The following is a 20761-nucleotide window of genomic DNA, read 5'->3' on the forward strand; positions in this document are numbered from 1 at the left end:
TCTTCATTCAACCACTTATCTATTGATGTTGTTTCGAGTTTTACATTTTACTTAATTCTTCTTCACTCAACCACTTATCTATTGATGTTGTTTTGAGTTTTACATTTTACTTAATTCTTCTTCATTCAACCACTTATCTATTGATGTTGTTTCGAGTTTTACATTTCACTTAATTCTTCTTCATTCAACCACTTATCTATTGATGTTGTTTTGAGTTTTACATTTTACTTAATTCTTCTTCATTCAACCACTTATCTATTGATGTTGTTTCGAGTTTTACATTTTACTTAATTATTCTTCAGACAACCACTTATCTATTGATGCAGTTTCTGGCTCCTGTCCATCCTGGACGTTCCACAGATATGTAAACCCCACTTGCCTTGTTTCTAACGGACCTCACCACCTCTGAGGATGCCTGCCATAGATGTGGGCAAAACGTCAGGAGAGAATGCTTCTGGAACATGACCATACAGTTCGGAAAACTCACAACACTCTCAGACAGACATTAACAGGACGTTTCGGGGGTTTTTTTAGAACCAGAAATTTATTGTAGCTCAGACTTTCCAAACTTGACCTCTATTTACCAATATACACATCTGAAATGTTAGACCCAATGATGGCTACAAACTGCATCAGGAAAAAAAGTTTACAACCTTTCAGCATTAGCATTGAAGAGAAGGAGAGAAAGAGAGAGAGAAAGACACACACACATGATTTACAGTCTCTAAAGTACAGCCGCGACGGTGACGGTATCGGGGAAAGAAAGGGCTTCAGAGAGCCGCCTTCTTCTGCTTCTGCTTCTTCTACACAGTGACATTAAACACACAGGACAACTTGGACAGAAGTTAAACGTCTCCCCAGGTTTTTTTTGGAAACTGGAACCTAGCTGTCACCACGCAAAAGTAGTCCAAACCACGTTCCCTTGCCCGTTTTGGAAACTGAAGTTATACAAGAGGACGAGGGGGCGAGAAGCCAGTTTGTTGACGTTGGGCCTGCCTGGTCTTCAGAGCCATCCGTAGTCAAAGGCACTCCAGAGACCAGCGTTTCGGGAAACGGAGCCAAACGAGGAAGGAAAACGACCTTCTCTCCCTTCGGCGTGTTCCTTCCTTAAAGAGCTGTTCCAGGATGGATAGGATGGCTCTGAAGGTTTGGGTTTCAGGGCCCAGAATCCCCAGCCCCAATGGTGAGGGATGCTGGGAGTTGGAGTCCAAACCGTAGTGGGCTGAAGGAGACACTTGGTCCATCACTCCCAATCTTTGAACCCCCAGTGGCACAACGGGTTAAGCCCTTGTGCTGGCAGGACTAAAGACCAACAGGCCGGAGGTTCGAATCTGGGGAGAGAGCTCCCTCTGTCAGCTCCAGCTCCCCATGCATGGACATGAGAGAAGCCTCCCACAAGGACGGTACAACATCAAAACATCTGGGTGACCCCTGAAGGAGACAGGCTCCCGCCTGGGCAACGTCCTTGCAGACAGTCAATTCTCTCACACCAGAAGGACTGCTGACCATAAAGTCAGCGGTTCTAATCTGGGGAGTGGGGTGATCACCCATCTGTCAGCTCCAGCTTCTTTTGCAGGGACATGAGAGAAGCCTCCCAAAAGGATGGTAAAAGGTCATCCAGGCGACCTCTGAAGGAGACAGACTCCCGCCTGGGCAACGTCCTTGCAGACAGTCAGTTCTCTCACACCAGAAGGACTGCTGACCAAAAGGTTGGGGAATTGAATCCAGGGAGTGGGGTGAGCTCCTCTCAGCTCCAGCTTCTCATGCAGAGACATGAGAGAAGCCTCCCACAGGATGGTAAAACATCCGGGCGTCCCCTGGGCAACGTCCTTGCAGACGGCCAATTCCCTCACACCAGAAGGACTGCTGACCGAAAGATTGGTGATTTGAATTTGGGGAGCAGGGTGAGCTCCCGTCTGTCAGCTCCAGCTTCTCATGTGGGGACATGAGAGAAGCCTCCCACAGGATGGTAACACATCCAGGCATCCCCTGGGCAACGTCCTTGCAGACGGCCAATTCTCTCACACCAGAAGGACTGCTGACCGAAACCGTCGGTGATTTGAATTCAGGGAGTGGGGTGATCTCCCATCTGTCATCTCCAGCTTCTCATGCAGAAACATGAGAGAAGCCTCCCACAGGATGGTAAAACATCTGGGCGTCCCCTGGGCAACATCCTTGCAGACGGCCAATTCTCTCACACCAGAAGGACTGCTGACCGAAACCGTCGGTGATTTGAATTCAGGGAGTGGGGTGATCTCCCATCTGTCATCTCCAGCTTCTCATGCAGAAACATGAGAGAAGCCTCCCACAGGATGGTAAAACATCCAGGCGTCCCCTGGGCAACGTCCTTGCAGATGGCCAAATCTCTCACATCAGAAGCAACTTGCAGTTTCTCAAGTTGCTCCTGACATGAAAAAAAATAGTCACTAGAGAGGGGACCTTTCTCCGTGCAAAGCACAGATTCTGCGACAACAGCTTTGAATCTGTATTTCTGGCCCCAGAGTAAACCAACATCTTTAGCAGCATCTGGAGACTTTCGCACTGAAAAATGTCAACGTTCACCAACCCCACTTCACTTTATCCTACGAGGGTTATCCGGAAAGTAAGATTACAAAGCACGTAGCTCTTGTGGGGAATTTTCGCGGGGGAAGTTGCTATCACTGCCATGTAGTGGGAAGCCAGCGTGCCTTGCAACCTCTCTTTCCGCATATCCCTCGTACAGTGGAGGATAGGAGGCGTGAGGGCAATCAACTGTCAGTTGGAACTTTGCCGCGTTCCCTAATGCATCCTTTTGGGTTCATAGTGTGCTCCGGATGTAGGTGAACTACATGGCAGTGATACCAACTTCCCTTGCGAAAATTCCCTGTGAGAACTACATGCCTTGTAACCTTACTTTCCAAATTACTCTCAATAGTTAGCAGCCAGCAAGTGGGAGCGGAACAGCCTCCGCCATCTCCCCCCCCCCCCAAAAAACCCACCAATTTGCTGGAAAAGCAAAGAAGCGACCAACTTAAAAGAGGAAAAAGAAAAGCCTAGCAGTCGCCGCCTGCCGTTGGGGTCATCACTTGCTTTTCTTCGCTTTGGGGGACGTTTTCCCTCCGAAGCCCAAGTGACCGGACGCTGGCTCCTTTAACCCCCCCCCCCCAAAATCCCCGCTCTTTCAACCTTGCACCTTGAAGCAGGTTCACAAGGTTGCGAGGAATCGTCTCAAAACAGAAGAAAATAACGGCAGACATTCAGTGTAAACAATGACACCCCCTCAACCCAAAAGAGAAAAATATCTCCACGTCCCAAATTATTGTACAAGAGCCACAGGCCACAAAACGGAGTGTTTTCGAAGAACGACGCCCTGCTTTCCCGCCCACCCCGCCACCCTCCCAGTATCACGTTCCACCAAATCTATTACAATCATCGAAGACCCCTGTGGACACAGGAATGTGGAATCAGAAAGCGCCCGGCCATCGGGGTGCCTCTCTTTGTGCAAACTGAAAATAAAAACCGCCTTTCGTCATTTTTTATATATCGTATCAAGTGCCCGAGGCACATCCTTCTCAAGGAGTACCCACTGGCGCAATGCGTTAAACCCTCGTGCCAGCAGGACTGCTGACTGATAGGTCGCTGGGGAGTGGGGTGAGCTTCCATGTCTCTACTCCGGCTTCTCATGCTGGAATGTGAGAGAAGCCTCCCACAGGATGATAACACATCCAGGAGTCCCCTGGGCAACGTGTCTGCAGACAGCCAATGCTCTCACACCAACTGCTGACCAAAAGGTCGGCAGTTCAAATCTGGGGAGTGGGGGAGCTCCTGCCTCTCAGCTCCAGCTCCTCACGAGGGGACGTAAGAGAAGCCTCCTACAGGGTGGTAAAACATCTGGGCATCCCCTGGGCAACGTCCCTGTAAACAGCCAAGTCTTTCAAACCAGAAGGACTGCTGACCAAAAGGTTGGCAGTTCGAATCCAGGGAATGGGTTAGGCTCCCATCTGTCAGCTCCAGCTTCTCATGCAGGGACATGAGAAAAGCCTCCCACAGGATGGTAACACATCCGGGCATCCCCTGGGCAACGTGCTTGCAGACAGCCAATTCTCTCACACCAAAAGGACTGCTGACCAAAAGGTCGGCAGTTCAAATCTGGGGAGTGGGGGACCTCCTGCCTCTCAGCTCCATCTTCTCATGAGGGGACATAAGAGAAACCTTCTACAGGATGGTAAAACATCTGCGCGTCCCCTGGGCAACGTCCCTGTAGACAGCCAATTCTCTCAAACCAGAAAGACTGCTGATTGAAAGGTCGGCGGTTGGAATCCAGGGAGTGGGTTGGGCTCCCCATCTGTCAGCTCCAGCTTCTCATGCAGGGACATGAGAAAAGCCTCCCACGGGATGGTAAAACATCCCCTGGGCAACGTCCTTGTAGACGGCCAATTCTCTAACACCAGAAGGACTGCTGACCAAAAGGTCGGTGGTTCGAATCCAGGGAGCAGGGTGAGCTCCCATCTGTCAGCTCCAGCTTCCCACAGGATGATAACGCATCTGGGTATCCCCTGGGCAACGTCCTTGCAGACGGCCAATTCTCTCACACCAGAAGCGACTTGCAGTTTCTCAAGTCGCTCTTGACACGGGAAAAAAAAATATCCTCCTCAAAACCAATGCAAACAAGGACCCGGCCCTTGAGAAAAGGAGGGAAGTCAGACTCAGAGAAAGGGGTCCCATGAAAAAGAAGGTTTTGCAATTAAAAATCACATTTTTTTGGTCTTTTCTTTATGAAAGTAGCGTTTAAGAAACAAACTAACACAAAAAAATGGGGGAACCTATCAACAGAGCTTGGTCCAGAGTAAAGATGGCAGTCGAGTCCAATGCCACTGGATCATTTCTCTACACGAATGGAAACTTGCCCCATGCTTTTGGCGGCAGGAACAGGAAAAAAAAAAAGAGAACGAGAAAACAAACCTTATCTCTACAGCATGCTGCATGATTTGTTTTTAAAAGTTTAGCATGGTTTCCTCCCTCCCTCCCGAGTCCCACCCACCCCCCCTTTTTTATTTCCACTACCACAAGTGACGTAATTACATAATTCCGATATATTTACAAAATATTAAAAAGTCTTGTTAATCTTCTACATATTTGACCTCATTCTGCCACTTTACACATGCACTAGGAGGTTGGGAGGAGAAAGAACGTGTTTCGAAAGTCGCGCGGGGATGAAATGAGCCAGAAGTCGCGCGGGGATGAAATGAGCCAGAAGTTGCGCGGGGATGAAATGAGCCATAAGTTGCGCATGGATGAAATGAGCCAAAAAACCGTTCTCCTGGCAAAACGCCCAATTGAAACAAAAAATAAGAGAGAGAATGAATTTAACTCTAGATCAACAAACAACCTCGATGTGAATTGTTTCCTGGGAAAGCATGAGAAATGAACCACTGAAAGTTTTCTAAAACTGAGTGAAGCTGTGACGCTGCTTCAGTGACACAACCCCAGGAGAGAATACAAGGCAGTCCCTTGAAAATTAAAACAAAACTCACAACCAAAATCCAGTCACTGTGGGATAACAGAGGGAGAAGAGGTGCTAGCTGGATTTCTAGAGGATTGTGGGGTCAGGAAAGAGAGAGAGAGAGAGAGAGAGAGGCATATGGATGAGGCCAGGGGTGATGGTGGTGGTTTTCCCAAGGTGCGCTGGTTGCCTTTGCTGGACCAAGCGGATCCTTGAGAGCGATGGTTTGCGGTGGAGTCTTCCAGGACAGAAGAACGACGACATGAAAGAAAGAGGAGAGAGAGACGGAAGAAACCGCGCCCGGAATCGCTGGGATCAATAGGTGAGCGTGGAGTCGTCCCATTCTAGCTGCTGCTGCCTGTTTACGTTCTGCTGGTCCTCCTCCTGCTCCCCTTCCTCTTCCTCGCTGCTCTCCGACTCGGCGCTTGTGATGTCGTCCTCTTCCTCCCCGTCTTCGCTCTCCTCCTCTTCCTCCTCCTCCTCCTCGCTACTGTGCTGGTCCTCGTAGGTCTGTGAAGGAAAATACACACTGGTGGGAAATTCTCACTCTCCTCTAAGGTGTCCATTTTAAGGCCTACCTGCATGAAGCCCACCTCATTTACAACCGCAGGCCTGCCAAGTTTCAAAACAATTTACTAATCTACTGATTTTTTAAAGAATTACTTTAAAAATAAGACATACTGCAAGAGAGGTTTCTGGGATTTGTAGTCGCTGGTTGTGTCCATTCTTAGCCAATCAGAGCATGCACACCACCAGGCTTTTTATTGGCTGAGAGACACACAAAGAGAAAAGCTTCAACTCCCATCATGCTTCGAGAGGAACTTTTCAATGGCCACCCTATGCTAGTGCCACTGGAAAAGCGAGTTCCCAGGGACCTCTCTGGAGGAGGAGGCAACTTTCCAAGAAAAAAATGGAGGAGTCTTCTTCTGCCTCAGGTATTTTCCAAAATTTTCGGCTATCTGGATCGGTTTCGCTGGTCTTTTCATCTGTCTCTCTTTTCTGTTTTCAGAAATTAAACGAAAACGAACCCCCCCACCCCCAATAAGTACAAATCTTTTTGTTAACATTCCAGTTTGGGAGGAGAAGCAGAGCAGAAGCAGAAAAGAAAACACACTGTTTAGGGAGGGGAAGATGAGAGAGAAATAGATCATGCCTTGCAAGGGCTTCTCTCCCCCTCCTTTCCCTTTTCAAAACCTTCCAGCCTGGGAGGAGAAGCAGAGCCGAAGCAGAAAAGGAAACACACTGTTTAGAGAGGGGAAGAGGAGACAGAAATACATATATTGCAAGGGCTTCCCTCCCCCTCCTTTCCCTTTTCAAAACATTCCAACCTGGGAGGAGAAGCAGAGCAGAAGCAGTAAAGGAAACACACTGTTTGAGGAGGGGAAAGGGAGACAGAAATAGATCATATATTGCAAGGGCTTCTCTCCCCCTCCTCTTCCTTTTTCAAAACATCTCAGCCTGGGAGGAGAAGCAGAGCAGAAGCAGAAAAGAAAACACACTGTTTAGGGAGGGGAAGAGGAGAGAGAAATAGATCATGCCTTGCAAGGGCTTTTCTTCCCCTCCTTTCCCTTTCAAAACATTCCAATCTGGGAAGAGAAGCAGAGCAGAAGCAGAAAAGAAAACACTGTTTAGGGAGGGGAAGATGAGAGAGAAATAGATCATGCCTTGCAAGGGCTTCTCTCCCCTCCTTTCCCTTTCAAAATATTCCAGCCTGGGAGGAGAAGCAGAGCAGAAGCAGAAAAGAAAACACAGTGTAGGGAGGGGAAGAGGAGACAGAAATAGATCATATATTGCAAACAATGGCCTCCAGACTCCGATGGCTGGTTTGACCTCATTATAAGCCCATAAAAAGGTCTGAGAAACTCGGCTTATCTTCAAATATATATGGTATTTTCTTTTCTTATTGTGTTTCGATGTGTACCAGTATAATTGTGTATTGGAGGATTTAAGAGGGCCTGTAAACAATTCTGGAGATTGATATTTTTGGAGTTTGATTTTATTGGATCCATGGATATAAGACAACTATTCTGAGATTCCTGATCACACTTCAGAGATTCTTAGGAATCCAGAACACACTTGTCAACAAAACTGTTAGCTGTAGGCACCTAAAAAACTAACTGAGTGACATCAGCAAGGCTTACCTCCATGGGGTTAACAGTTATGGTCAACGCGGAATCGTCCCAATCCATCTCGTTCTCCTTCCCAGAGTCCTGGTCCCGCATCGTTCGCTGGTGGGCGGCTCTGATCCGGAAGACCCCGAGAATGATCATGAAAACCAGGAAGCTGACGCACACCACAATCACAACCGTGGCAGTACTGGGAACCACTAGGAGGGTTGAAAGATGTCAGCAGGAAGAAAGAGAAAAGATGGTATTGTTAGAAGATGCATAGAGTGGGCACAGTTTCCTGTATCAAAGTGTTGAGCAGTTGAGAGTAAATTGTATTTACCACCACATAAAATATTTTGTTTTCTTTTCATGTCAAGAGCAACTTGAGAAAATGCAAGTCGCTTCTGGTGTGAGAGAATTGGCCGTCTACAAGGACGTTGCCCTGGGGATGCTCGGATGTGTTACCACCCTGTGGGAGGCTTCTCTCATGCCCCTGCACGAGAAGCTGAAGCTGCTCATCTCGCACCTCAAATTCGAACCACTGATCTTTCGGTCAGCAGTCCATCATGGTGTAAGAGGATTGGCTGTCTGCAAGGATGTTGCCCAAGGGATGCCCAGATGTTTTACTATCTTTGTGGGAGGCTTCTCTCACATCACCACATGAGAAGCTGGGGCTGACACATGAGAAAGCCTTCACTCTGGAGCTTTCTCACACAAGGCTTCTCTCACACAGAGGTTTGCCTCACACATCCTGGATTCGAACCACCAACCTTTCGGTCAGCAGTTCTTCTGGTGTGAGAGAATTGGCTGTCTGAAAGGACGTTGCTCAGGGGACACCCAAATGTTTTGCAATCCTGTGGGAGGCTTCTCTCATGTCCCTGCATGAGAAGCTGGAGCTGACAGATGGGAGCTCCTCTCGCACCTCAAATTCAAACCACTGACCTTTCAGTCAGCAGCCCTCCCAGCACAAGGGCTTAAATTATTGCTCCACCCCGGCCTTGTTCTTGTTGAGCAGCTACTACAGCAGGTTGCAGTAACAAGGAAACCAGTGTACGAATTCCTAAGTAAGGGGACCATTAGCTCCCCAAACTTCTCAAGCGCCCTCAGAATGCATGACATTCTGGACTGCACATTATTGGCATTCAGCAGATGTGGGTGAAATGTCAGGAGAGAATGCTTCTGGAACATGGCCATACAATTCACCAATCAACTGGTTTTTAAAGAATTACTTTAAGTTTTAAGCATAACATTTTTTAACTCACAGCAACCCAACATTTAGTATCTTGGAGCTGGGAATGTCCTCAACTTGACAGAAAATCCAGAATTGCCTCTCCATTCATCCTCGCTCCAAGGGAACACTAACCCACACTTTCCCAGGTTTGGGAATCGTTTAGCCATTTCATTCTTCCCTTGAGCCAAGGGAAATATAGGCTGAGGCACTTTTGGTTTCTCTCGCTCTCATAAAAAGCTATGTTTTAAAAATCTGGCAGGTTATTTCGGTCTCTTGGGAGGACTTGAATTTCACAGCCCACAAGACATTAAGGCATCACTCGCTTAATGCATCAGCCAGACGCCACTAGGAAGGGAGCCAGAAGGATATCAAAGCTCGGCTGGAAAGAGACGGACCACCGAAAGGGGTTGGAAGGGGCAAAAGGAGAGCTGATGGGGGTCAAGGAAGGGACGAGGCCTTACCTGAGAAGCCTGGGTGAGGGTTCGCCAGGTTGTGACCCGCGAGGTCAACAAAGGAATGGTGGACTGGCTGGACGAATTGGGGCTGCTGTGCTGCGATATGGCTGGCGTGGTCCATGGGGTTGGCTGTGTGGATCACATTCACCTGGAAGAAACATGGGAGGTCAGGGAAAGGGTCCAGGCCAATGTTCTCTCTTCCATAGGATGCTTGTCTTTGTAGTAAAATAATATAGTTGCAGAATTTACACTAACAAGGTTTCCACAACACAAATAAACAAATACATAGCAGCTTTACATAGAGCAGCCTTCACACTGGAGCTTTCTCACACGAGGCTTCTCTCACACAGAGGTTTGCCTCACACTCCTCAGGACGACACTAGCTTTGACCCACTGATTCCAACAGGTTTCAGCCGACTCACTCTCCTGAGGACAACATTAGCTTTGGTCCACTGACGGCAACAGACTTCGGCGTACTCACTCTCTTCAGGACGACACTAGCTTTGGCCCACTGACTCTAATAGGCTTCGGCCTACTCGCTCTCTTCAGGACAACACTAGCTTTGGCTCACTGACTCTTACAGGCTTCGGCCTACTCACTCTCCTCAGCTTTAGCTCACTGATGCCAACAGACTTCAGTCTACTCACTCTCTTCAGGACGACACTAGATTTGGCCCACTGACTCTAACAGGCTTCAGTCTACTCACTCTCTTCAGGACATTGGCTTTGGCCCACTGACTCATAACAAGCTTCGGCCTTCTCACTCTCCTCAAGATGACACTAGCTTCGGCCTACCGACTCTAACAGGCTTCGCCCTACTAACTCTTTCAGTACTTGACTCACACTTTTGTATTCAAAAATACCAAGTTAATTTTAAATATTTCTAACTGTATTGTCGGGCTCCGGGTTTACGCCTTATTTACAAGAACAAGGTTTCTACAACACAAATAAACAAATACATAGTAGCTTTCCATGAAGCAGCCTTCACTCTGAAGCTTTCTCACACGAGGCTTCTCTCACACTGAGGTTTGCCTCACACTCCTCAGGACGACACTAGCTTTGCCCCACTGACTCTAACTGGCTTTGGCCTACTCATGCTCCTCAAGACGACGCTAGCGTTGGCCCACTGACTCTAACAGGCTTCGGTCTACTCACTCTCCTCAGGGCGACACTAGCTTCGGCCTACCGACTCGTAACAGACTTCGCCCTACTAACTCTTTCAGTACTTGACTCACACTTTTGTATTCAAAAATACCAAGTTAATTTTAAATATTTCTAATTGTATTGTCAGGCTCCAGGTTTACGCCTTATTTACAAGAACAAGGTTTCTACAACACAAATAAACAAATACATAGTAGCTTTCCATGAAGCAGCCTTCACTCTGAAGCTTTCTCACACGAGGCTTCTCTCACACTGAGGTTTGCCTCACACTCCTCAGGACGACACTAGCTTTGCCCCACTGACTCTAACTGGCTTTGGCCTACTCATGCTCCTCAAGACGACGCTAGCGTTGGCCCACTGACTCTAACAGGCTTCGGTCTACTCACTCTCCTCAGGGCGACACTAGCTTCGGCCTACCGACTCTAACAGACTTCGCCCTACTAACTCTTTCAGTACTTGACTCACACTTTTGTATTCAAAAATACCAAGTTAATTTTAAATATTTCTAATTGTATTGTCAGGCTCCAGGTTTACGCCTTATTTACAAGAACAAGGTTTCTACAACACAAATAAACAAATACATAGTAGCTTTCCACGAAACAGCTTTCACACTGAAGCTTTCTCACACAAGTCTTCTCTCACACTGAGGTTTGCCTCACACTCCTCAGGACGACACTAGTTTGGCCCATTGATTAACAGGCTTCGGCCTACGAACTCTTTCATCTTTAAGCCTTATTTACAATAACAAGGTTTCTATAACACAAATAAACAAATACATAGTAGCTTTCAACGCAGGAGCCTTCACACACAGGAGCTTTCTCACACAAGGCTTCTCTCACACAGAGGTTTACCTCACACTCCTGAGGACGACACTAGCTTTGGTCCACTAACTCTAACAGGCTTCGGCCTACTTACTCTTTTAGTGCTTGACTTACACTTTTGTAAACAAAAATACCCAGTTAATTAAAAGTACCCAGACAAGAGTTCTTTCTCCCACCCTGGACATTCCACAGAAGGCCTGCTGACATACCTCCACCTTAAATTCATTGCTGATGTAACGTCCGTTGAGCTCTGAACACACCAGCTTGAACTTGCGGTCAAACAGAGAGACGGTGTGCCAATTGCGGTAGCGGATCAAGTGCAAAACCTCTTCATAGCTGGCCATGGTATCGACCCCTGGAAGGAGCACAACACAGAAGCTATCATTTGGGGGCAAGCAATGAGAACAAGTTATTGAGGAAAAGAAGTATGTTCATGTTGATGATATATGTGTGTGTTTTGATTAAGTGAATTGTAGTTTTCAAAGCTAGTGTTTGTATGTTAGAAATGTGATGCCTTGTAGTGCAACGTGCCAAGTTGTAATTCCTGTGTGGAAAGAGTTAACTGTATCATGAAGAGGAGCGGCATTCCTAGAGAGTCGTAAATCTTAGTGTGGAGAGCTATGTACGCTGTCTAGCATCGAGAGCATCGTTGTCATCACGTCACTGTGGAATGTAAGGAGGTGCTAAAGTTTAGATAACAACGTGTGGATGTCATAAAGCCGTGAGAGATGGAAGCAAGTTTTGTTCTGCTTAGCTTTTAGAGTAAATATTATTTTTTGTGTTTAATAAATTAGCTTTTAGACAAGACGATGTGTTTCAGTGCCTTGCTGTACTGAGATCATTACAATGACAGTTCAGACTTCAGTAGCCTCCTGCCGTGAAACGTAAACACCTCTGTTCTGTAGATATGATGTTTGGATGCCAAGTTGCGTCTGTGGGGATACCTGTGATGATGAGGCCGAGGTTGGAGCTGCTCATCTCCATGCCCTTCTGCTGCAAGCGCACCATGTCCACCTCCAAGCTCTCCTGCTCCTGGTTCAACTCCTCTCCCACCACCGTGACCTCGCAAGTATCCAAATTGTGCATGATCTCCTCAGATACCAAGGATTCTTGGACTGTGAAGAAAAGGAAGAAGAGAATCAGGAAAACCAGGTTACACCATCAAGGTTTAACATTTACACAAATGACTAGCCACTGCCAGAAGGGACAGAGTTTCATCTATGCTGACAATCGTGTCATCACCACTCAAGCAGGGAGCTTTGATATGGCTGAACAGAAGCCCTCTGAAGCTTTAGGTGCTCTTACTGCCCATCACAGGGAAAACCAGCTTGCATCATTAATGCTTAACATTTACACACATGACCAGCCATTGCCAGAAGGGACAGAGAGTTTCATCTATGCTGACGATCGTGCCATCACCACTCAAGCAAGGAGCTTTGAAATGGCTGAAGCTTGAGGTGCTCTTACTGCCAATTACAGGGAAAACCAGCTGATTCCTAATCCATCTAAAATGCAGGCGTGTGCTTTTCACCTTAAGAACAGACAAGCATCTCAATCTCTTGGATATATTCCAAGGGTGAAATAGGGAGATGTAGCTACAATAACCGATCCGTCATGCTGCTCCCAATGAAGGCAAACATCTTCTGTATTGCCATATTATCTTTCATCATCCCACCACTCTTATTTTGTCCGCTGAGCGTCCTTTACCTGTGGGATCCTCATCGCCATCCCCTTCCGGCTCAACTTCCCGCGTGATGGTGCTGATGATGCGAAGCTCAGGGAAGAGGGAAACGCCTTCGGGGCTCTCGAACTCGGAAGCCGACCGGGCAAAGTGGTTGATGCCGCTCAGGCTGATCTTGGGCTCTTCGGGCTGCAAGACCATGACGTAGCCATCGACGAAGGGAATGGCAATGCAGGCCTCGTCGCTGGAGCACCTGCAAAGGCCACGCAAGATGGCTGCCATCAGGAGGGGAGACTCGCAGCGCATGGAATGAGCATCATCAACAGGGACAAGCATTTTAAAAACCAATCAGAAGGCATACCTCAGTTCTGCCTCTCTTGCCCAGCACAGAAATATCTGATAGATCATAGAATTAGAGAGTTGGAAGAGACCTGGTGGGCCACCTGCGGTCTTCTCCTACTGGGGCTTACTAACAATGAGGCCTACCTCACACTGAGGTCTTTCTTCCACTGAGGGCTCTCTCAGACTGGGGCCTTTCTCCCACTGAGGTGAGCCAACACTACAATCATAGAATCATAGAGCTGGAAGAGACCTGGTGGGCCATCCTGTCCAACCACCTGCGGTGTTCTCCTACTGGGGCTTACTAAAACTGAGGCCTACCTCACACTGAGGTCTTTCTTCCACTGAGGGCTCTCTCAGACTGGGGCCTTTCTCCCACTAAGGAAGCTCCAGTGTGAAGACTCTTGTGTGTAAAAAGCTCCTGTGTAGCTCTGGTGTGAGATGTGTGCCTGTAGCTTAGTAGCCCTCAGTTTGTGAGAGGTCTCTGTGGGAGAAATACCTCAGTGTCTTAGTAGGCCTCACTATGAGAAGGTCTCGGTATTAGTTCGCCTCTGTCTGAGAGAGCCCTCAGTGTGAGAAGGCTTCAGTGAGAGAAAGATCTCAAAGAGAGGTAGGCCTCACTGTTAGTAGGCCTCAGTATGAGAATGCCTCAGTGTGAGAGGAAGCTCCAGTGTGAAGACTTGTGTGTAAAAAGCTCCTGTGTAGCTCTAGTATGAGATGTGTGCCTGTAGCTTAGTAGCCCTCAGTCTGTGAGAGGTCTCTGTGGGAGAAATACCTCAGTGTGTCAGTAGGCCTCACTATGAGAAGATCTCGGTATTAGTTCGCCTCTGTCTGAGAGAGCCCTCAGTGTGAGAAGGCTTCAGTGAGAGAAAGACTTCAGAGTGAGGTAAGCCTCAGTGTTAGTATGAGAATGCCTCAGTGTGAGAGGAAGCCCCAGTGTGAAGACTGTTGTGTGTAAAAAGCTCCTATGTAACTCTGGTGTGAGATGGAAACCCAACTAAAGCAAGTCTGAAAAATGTCCTCCAGTGAAGACCGTCGATTCTATCACAATCCAACCTCTCCCCTCTGACGAACAAGCGGACTCACTTTGCGGTGCTGGTGATTTTGATCCTGCGGATGCCGGGCGTCGGAAACTGGCGCGAGTTCAGGTAGGAGATGTGCTGCATGGCCTTGTCGAAGCGATCAAAGTCATCTCCTTCCAGGGTCACGGCCGACTGGCTCGGGTTCATGTGGACCTGGAAGCGGGCAAGATAATAATAATAATAATAATAATAATAATAATAATAATAATCTTTATTTATACCCCGCCACCATCTCCCCCAACAGGGACTCAGAGCGGCTTACATGAGGCCAAACCTCCCACACAGGACCCCCATGTGGGCCACAGCAACGCGTGGCAGGGGACGGCTAGTAAATAATAAATATTATTATTGCTCAGGATTGATAGGCTTTTCCTTAATCCCTCTGTATTATCCAACATTTTCACTTATCCAACATTCTGGCAGCCCATTTATGTCGGACGAGCAAGCCAAAATTATTGACAAATACCTATGGAGGGAGAAAGGAGAGCAACACTCAAGGCTGCGCGAGTCATTTAATTCCCCCCTTCTCTGTGTCCTCTACGGAAAAATTTCAAGGTTGTCAATGATACGAAAGATACAGGTAAAGTCAACCTTGACAGGCATGCGGGTGGTGTGTGGGGGAGACATCATTCCCCCTTTCATTACAAAGAGACAGATGACATTGAAAAGATAGCGCTACTCAATCTTTGCTTTCTGGTGTTTAGAGACCCGCGCAACCCCACAGAGGTAAACATTTACCTTCAGGCCCTTGCTAGCGCCATCTGCCACGTGCAGATCCAGCCCTTCTTTGCAGGTGTACAGGCAGTCGATCACCTTCTTGTTCTCCAGCTTTCCGGAGCGGATCATTAACCCAGCCAGGTTGCCTCGGAAGTACTGGGCCATGCGGAGTTCGCCACCTTGGAGGGGTAAAGCAAGAGAGTCACCTTGAGCATCAAGATTTGACTTTTCCTTCAGCCCCAACTGGCATGCAGGTTAGTCAGTGCCCATTCCGGGGTTAACCTTGCAGTTGATGTTCAAGCACAACCGGACGGTGGAAAAGGAAACAAAATAATAATAATGCAGAACTTAAGAAACAAAGGTCACTCATGCAATAATATATTGAGATGGCACTGGGGGAGTGAAGTGGAATGACTTTGCTCAAGTCGTGAAAACGTCCACATTCAAGATGCCAGAGCTGCCATGCTGAACGCGCACCAGAGGCAGAGAAAATGGCCACCCACCCACCCAAAAAAATCTTAAGAACAAGTTCTCGGGCTCTGAGGATTACTGAAGACAGAGAGTTTCATCTATGCTGATGATCATGCCATCACCACTCAAGCAAGGAGCTTTGAAATGGGTGAACAGAAGCTTTAGATGCTCTTACAGGGAAAACCAACTTGCTCCATCTATGTTTAACATTTACACAAATGACCAGCCACCATCAGAAGGGACAGAGAGTTTCATCTATGCTGACGATCATGCCATCCCCGCTCAAGTAGGGAGCTTGGAAATGGGTAAACAGAAACTCTCCAAAGCTTTAGGTATTCTTACTGCCTATTACAAGGAAAACCAACTTGCTCCATCAATGTTTTAATATCTACACAAATGACCAGCCACTGCCAGAAGGGACAGAGAGTTTTATCTACGCTAATGATCGTGCCATCACCGCTCAAGCAGGGAGTTTTGAAATGGGTGAACATAAGCTCTCTGAAGCTTTAGGTGCTCTTACTGCCTATTACAGGGAAAACCAACTTGCTCCATCAATGTTTAACATTTACACAAATGACCAGCCACTGCCAGAAGGGACAGAGAGTTTCATCTATGCTGACGATCGCGCCATCACTGCTCAAGCAGGGAGCTTTGAGATGGGTGAACAGAAGCTCTTTGAAGCTTTAGGTGCTCTTACTACCTATTACAAGGAAAACCAGCTTGCTCCATCAATGTTTAACATTTATGCAAATGACCAACAAACTGCCAGAAAAGGCAAAGAGTTTCATCTATGCCGATGATCATACCATCACTGCCCATGCAGGGAGCTTTGAAATGGTTGCATAGTTCTCCACGGGTTTAGGTGCTTGCTCCATCAATGTTTAACGTTTACAAGAATGACCAGCCACTACCAAAAGGGACAGAGCTTCATCTATGCTGACGATCGTGCCACCATCACCCAAACAGGGAGCTTTGAAACGGCTGAACAGAAGCTCTCTGAAGCTTTAGCTGCTCTTACTGTCTATTACAGGGAAAACCAGGTTGCTCCATCAATGTTTAATATCTACACAAATGACCAGCCATTGCTAGAAGGGACAGAGAGTTTCATGTATGCTGATGATCGTGCCATCACCGCCCAAGCAAGGAGCTTTGAAATGGGTGAACAGAAGTTCTCCCAAGCTTTAGTTGTTCTTACTGCCTATTATAGGGAAAGCCAGCTTGCTCCATAAATGTTTAATATCTACACAAATGACCAGCCACTGTCAGAAGAGACAGAGAGTTTCATCTATGCTGATGATCATGCCATCACTGCTCAAGCAGGGAGCTTTGAAATGGTTGAACAGAAGCTCTCCCAAGCTTTAGATGCTCTTACTGCCTATTACAGAGAAAACCAGCTTTCTCTATCAATGTTATTTTTAATTGATCTTTATTAAGTTTCCAAACACATATATAGATAGCTCTATCAATGTTTAACATTTACACAAATGAGCAGCCACTGCCAGGATGGACAGAGAGTTTCATCTACACTAATGATCGTGCCATCACCACTCAAGCAGGGAATTTGAAATCGTTGAACAGAAGCTCTCTGAAGCTATAGGTGCTCTTACTGCCTATTACAGGGAAAACCAGCTTGCTCCATCAATGTTTAACATTTACACAAATGGGCAGCCGCTACCAGAAGGGACAGAGAGTTTCATCTATGTGGACGATACTGCCATCACCACCCAAACAGGGAGCTTTGAAATGGTTTAACAGAAGCTCTCTGAAGCTTTAGGTGCTCTTACTGCCTATGACAGGGAAAACCAGCTGGACATGTCAAACAACATTTAGGATAATGCCCAGTTTTTAACTTTGTGTTCTTAAATACATTAGAACTGCACCTTCAATTTTCTTCTGACACAATAAATAAATAGTCAAACAACCGATCGCTTCCTCACGTCACTGCTTTTGAGCTTGTATTTGGATTGGGCGGGAGGTGGGAGGGTTGAAATAAGAAGTGAGCGTGTAAGAAAAGTAAAATGAAAGAAAACAAGCGCTGTCAAACAATCATGTCATTTCGACGGCCGCCATGTAATGCTGTCATTTCATGCTGTGCGTGAGATGAAGCAATGCGTCGGCTGAAAATCGAGGGGCGGAAAAAAAGAAATTAATGGGAAATATAGAGCGAGAGAGAAGACCAGCAACCTGCAGGGCTCTCGGTGGCCTTTTCGGTGTCGTTCTCATTTCCTGAATAGTCTGCAGAGAAGGCAAAAGAGAAAAGGAAGAAGGAACCGGGTGGTTAGGAGAGGTACGTTTTATCTGTCGCAGCATGCCATCCTTGAGCGACGTGCTCTGTTTACCAGACGCTCGGCTCTCTCGGCATTCGGTACAGAATCGTAATTTCAGAACAAGTCCAAAGGCTCTGCTTTCAGGAAACCCATTTAGATTCATCTGGGAACACACATCAAGGAATCCCTAAGACGGGGAAAGTAACTAAGGAGTTTTCTTTCGTCCGGTACTATGGGGTACACATTTTGAGCACTGGATTAGGACTCTGGAGACCAGGATTCGAATCCACGCACAGCCAAAGGCAAATTCCCTCTGAATTAACCTCACAACCTCTTGCCATAGATGCAGGCGAAACATCAGGAGAGAATGCTTCTAGAGAATGACCCGAAAAACCTACAACAACCCAGTGATTCCGGCCATGAAAGCCTTCGACAATACCGCTGAACTAACCTTGCAAAGAAAACCAGGATCACCATAAGTCTAGTACAATTTGACAGCACACAACAATGTGTGGGTGCAACTGTTTGCATTGCAACCCCACGAAAAGAAGGCTCACTTTTTGACCCACACTGTAGGTTGTTTCGAACAAGGAAGAACCCTTAAAAATAAGAGGAAAAGACAGGAATAGGAAAATATAAAATCCCTACAGGTAATTAAGTCCAACAGCCTGCATCTTGGGTGGGTTTTTGGCCATGTTCCAGGTAGCATTCTCTCCTGACGTTTCAACCGCATCTTTGGAAGGCATGCTCAGAGGTTGTGGGGTCTGCTGGAAAGTAGGAAAATAGAGTTTATATATCTGTGTAATGTCCACAGAGGGAGATGTTCACGGAGGTCATGTTCCAGAAGCATTCTTTCCTGACGTTTCACCTGCATCTATGACAGGCATCCTCAGAGGTTGTGAGGTCTCTTGGAAAGTAAGAAAATGGGGTTTATATATCTGTGGAATGTCCACAGAGGGAGATATCCACAGAGGTCTTGTGCCAGATGCATTCTCTTCTGACGTTTCACCCACATTTTTGGAAGGCATCCTCAGAGGTTGTGAGGTCTGTTGCAAACTAGGAAAATGGGGTTTATATATCTGTGGAATAATGTCCAGGGTGGATGAAATAACACTTGTCTGTTGGAGGGAAGTGTGAATGTTGCAACTGACCTTGATTAGCATTGCAAAGCCTTGCAGCTTCAAGGCTTGGCTGCTTCCTGCCTGGGGGAATCCTTTGCTGGGAGGTGGAATGTCCAGGGTGGGAGAAAGAACTCTGGTCTGCTTGAGGAAAGTGTGAATGCTGCAATTGCCTCCTTGATTAGTACTGAATGGGCCATTCAGCTTCAAAGCCTGGCTTCTCCCTGCCTAGGGGAATCCTTTGTTGGGAAGTGGTAACTGGCCCTAATTGGTTCCTGTCTGGAATTCCCCAGACAGTGAGGTTTATCTATCCGTGGAATATCCAGGGTGGGAGAAAGAACTCTTGTCTGTTGGAGGCAAGTGTAAATGTTGTGATCAATCACTGCCAGAAGGGACAGAGAGTTTCATCTTTGAAATGGTTGATGGGCATTGAGTGGCCTTGCAGCTTCAAAGCCGGGTTGATTCCTGCCTGGGGGAATCCTTTGTTGGGAGGTGATTAGCTGGCCCTGATTGTTTATATATCTGTGAAATATTGTCCAGGGTGAGAGAAAGAACTCTTGTCTGTTGGAGGCAAGTGTGAATGTTGTGATCAGCCACTGCCAGAAGGGACAGAGAGTTTCATCTATGCTGACGATCATGCCATCACCACTCAAGCAGGAAGCTTTGAAATGGTTGATGGGCATCGAGTGGCCTTGCAGCTTCAAAGCCGGGTTGATTCCTGCCTGGGGGAATCCTTTGTTGGGAAGTAATTAGCTGGCCCTGATTGTTTATATATCTGTGAAATACTGTCCAGGGTGAGAGAAAGAACTCTTGTCTGTTGGAGGCAAGTGTGAATGTTGTGGTCAGCCACTGCCAGAAGGGAGAGAGAGTTTCATCTATGCTGACGATCATGCTATCACCACTCAAGCAGGAGGCTTTGAAATGGTTGATGGGCATCGAGTGGCCTTGCAGCTTCAAAGCCAGGCTGATTCCTGCCTAGGGGAATCCTTTGTTGGGAAGTGATTAGCTGGTCCTCATTGTTTATTTATCTGTGGAATACTGTCCAGGGTGAGAGAAAGAACTCTTGTCTGTTGGAGGCAAATATGAATGTTGTGATGAGCCACTGCCAGAAGGGAGAGAGAGTTTCATCTATGCTGACGATCATGCTATCACCACTCAAGCAGGAAGCTTTGAAATGGTTGATGGGCATCGAGTGGCCTTGCAGCTTCAAAGCCGGGCTGATTCTTGCCTGGGGGAATCCTTTGTTGGGAAGTGATTAGCTGGCCCTGATTGTTTATATATCTGTGAAATACTGTCCAGAGTGAGAGAAAGAACTCTTGTCTGTTGGAGGTCGGTGTGAACGTTTCAATTGGCCACCTTGATTAGCATTGAATGGCCTAGTTTTCAAGGTGTGGCTTCTTACTGCCTGGAGGAATCCTTTGTTGAGAGGTGATTAGCTGTCCCTCATTATTTCTTGTCTGGATTTCCCCTGTTTTTGAATGTTACTTTTTATTTACTGTCCTGATTTTGGAGTTTTTAAATACTGGTAGCCAGATTTTGTTCATTTTCATAGTTTCCTCCTTTCTGTTGACATTGTCCACATGCTTGTGGATTTCTGTGTCACGTGACATGGTGGTTGTGAGAGTGGTCCAGCATTTCTGTGTTCTCCAATAATATATTGTGTCCAGGTTGGTTCATTAGGTGCTCTGCTTTGGCTGACTTCTCTGGTTGGATTAGTCTGCAATGCCTTTCGTGTTCCTTGATTCGTGTCTGTGTTCGGTGGCACCTATGGAGAGTTATCCACAGCTGCATGGTATACAGTAGACTCCTCACTGGGTTTCCACAGCCTT

The 20761-nt window shown here is 47.0% G+C and overlaps 1 protein-coding gene across 4 annotated transcripts in view; it reads right to left on the reverse strand.

Annotated features, from left to right (window-relative positions):
* Positions 1 to 525: 525 nt before the first annotated feature.
* The window catches only part of CLSTN1 (calsyntenin 1), a 75331-nt gene continuing 55095 nt past the window's right edge, over positions 526 to 20761 (reverse strand). For 2 of the 4 annotated variants that reach the window (XM_067473020.1, XM_060758946.2), the window contains 9 exons: positions 17732 to 17782; positions 15098 to 15255; positions 14364 to 14512; positions 12965 to 13191; positions 12202 to 12372; positions 11467 to 11612; positions 9283 to 9424; positions 7624 to 7808; positions 526 to 5992 (listed from right to left, as the gene is read on the reverse strand). In XM_067473020.1, the coding sequence (XP_067329121.1) occupies positions 5798 to 5992; positions 7624 to 7808; positions 9283 to 9424; positions 11467 to 11612; positions 12202 to 12372; positions 12965 to 13191; positions 14364 to 14512; positions 15098 to 15255; positions 17732 to 17782 (1424 nt within the window). In that variant the 3' untranslated portion in view covers positions 526 to 5797. The remainder of the gene's footprint in view (positions 5993 to 7623; positions 7809 to 9282; positions 9425 to 11466; positions 11613 to 12201; positions 12373 to 12964; positions 13192 to 14363; positions 14513 to 15097; positions 15256 to 17731; positions 17783 to 20761) is intronic. The other 2 variants (XM_060758945.2, XM_060758944.2) reach the window with 1 other exon arrangement.

This window comes from Anolis sagrei, chromosome 13 (genome assembly GCF_037176765.1).
Source record: "Anolis sagrei isolate rAnoSag1 chromosome 13, rAnoSag1.mat, whole genome shotgun sequence".
Classification (NCBI taxonomy): domain Eukaryota; kingdom Metazoa; phylum Chordata; class Lepidosauria; order Squamata; family Dactyloidae; genus Anolis; species Anolis sagrei.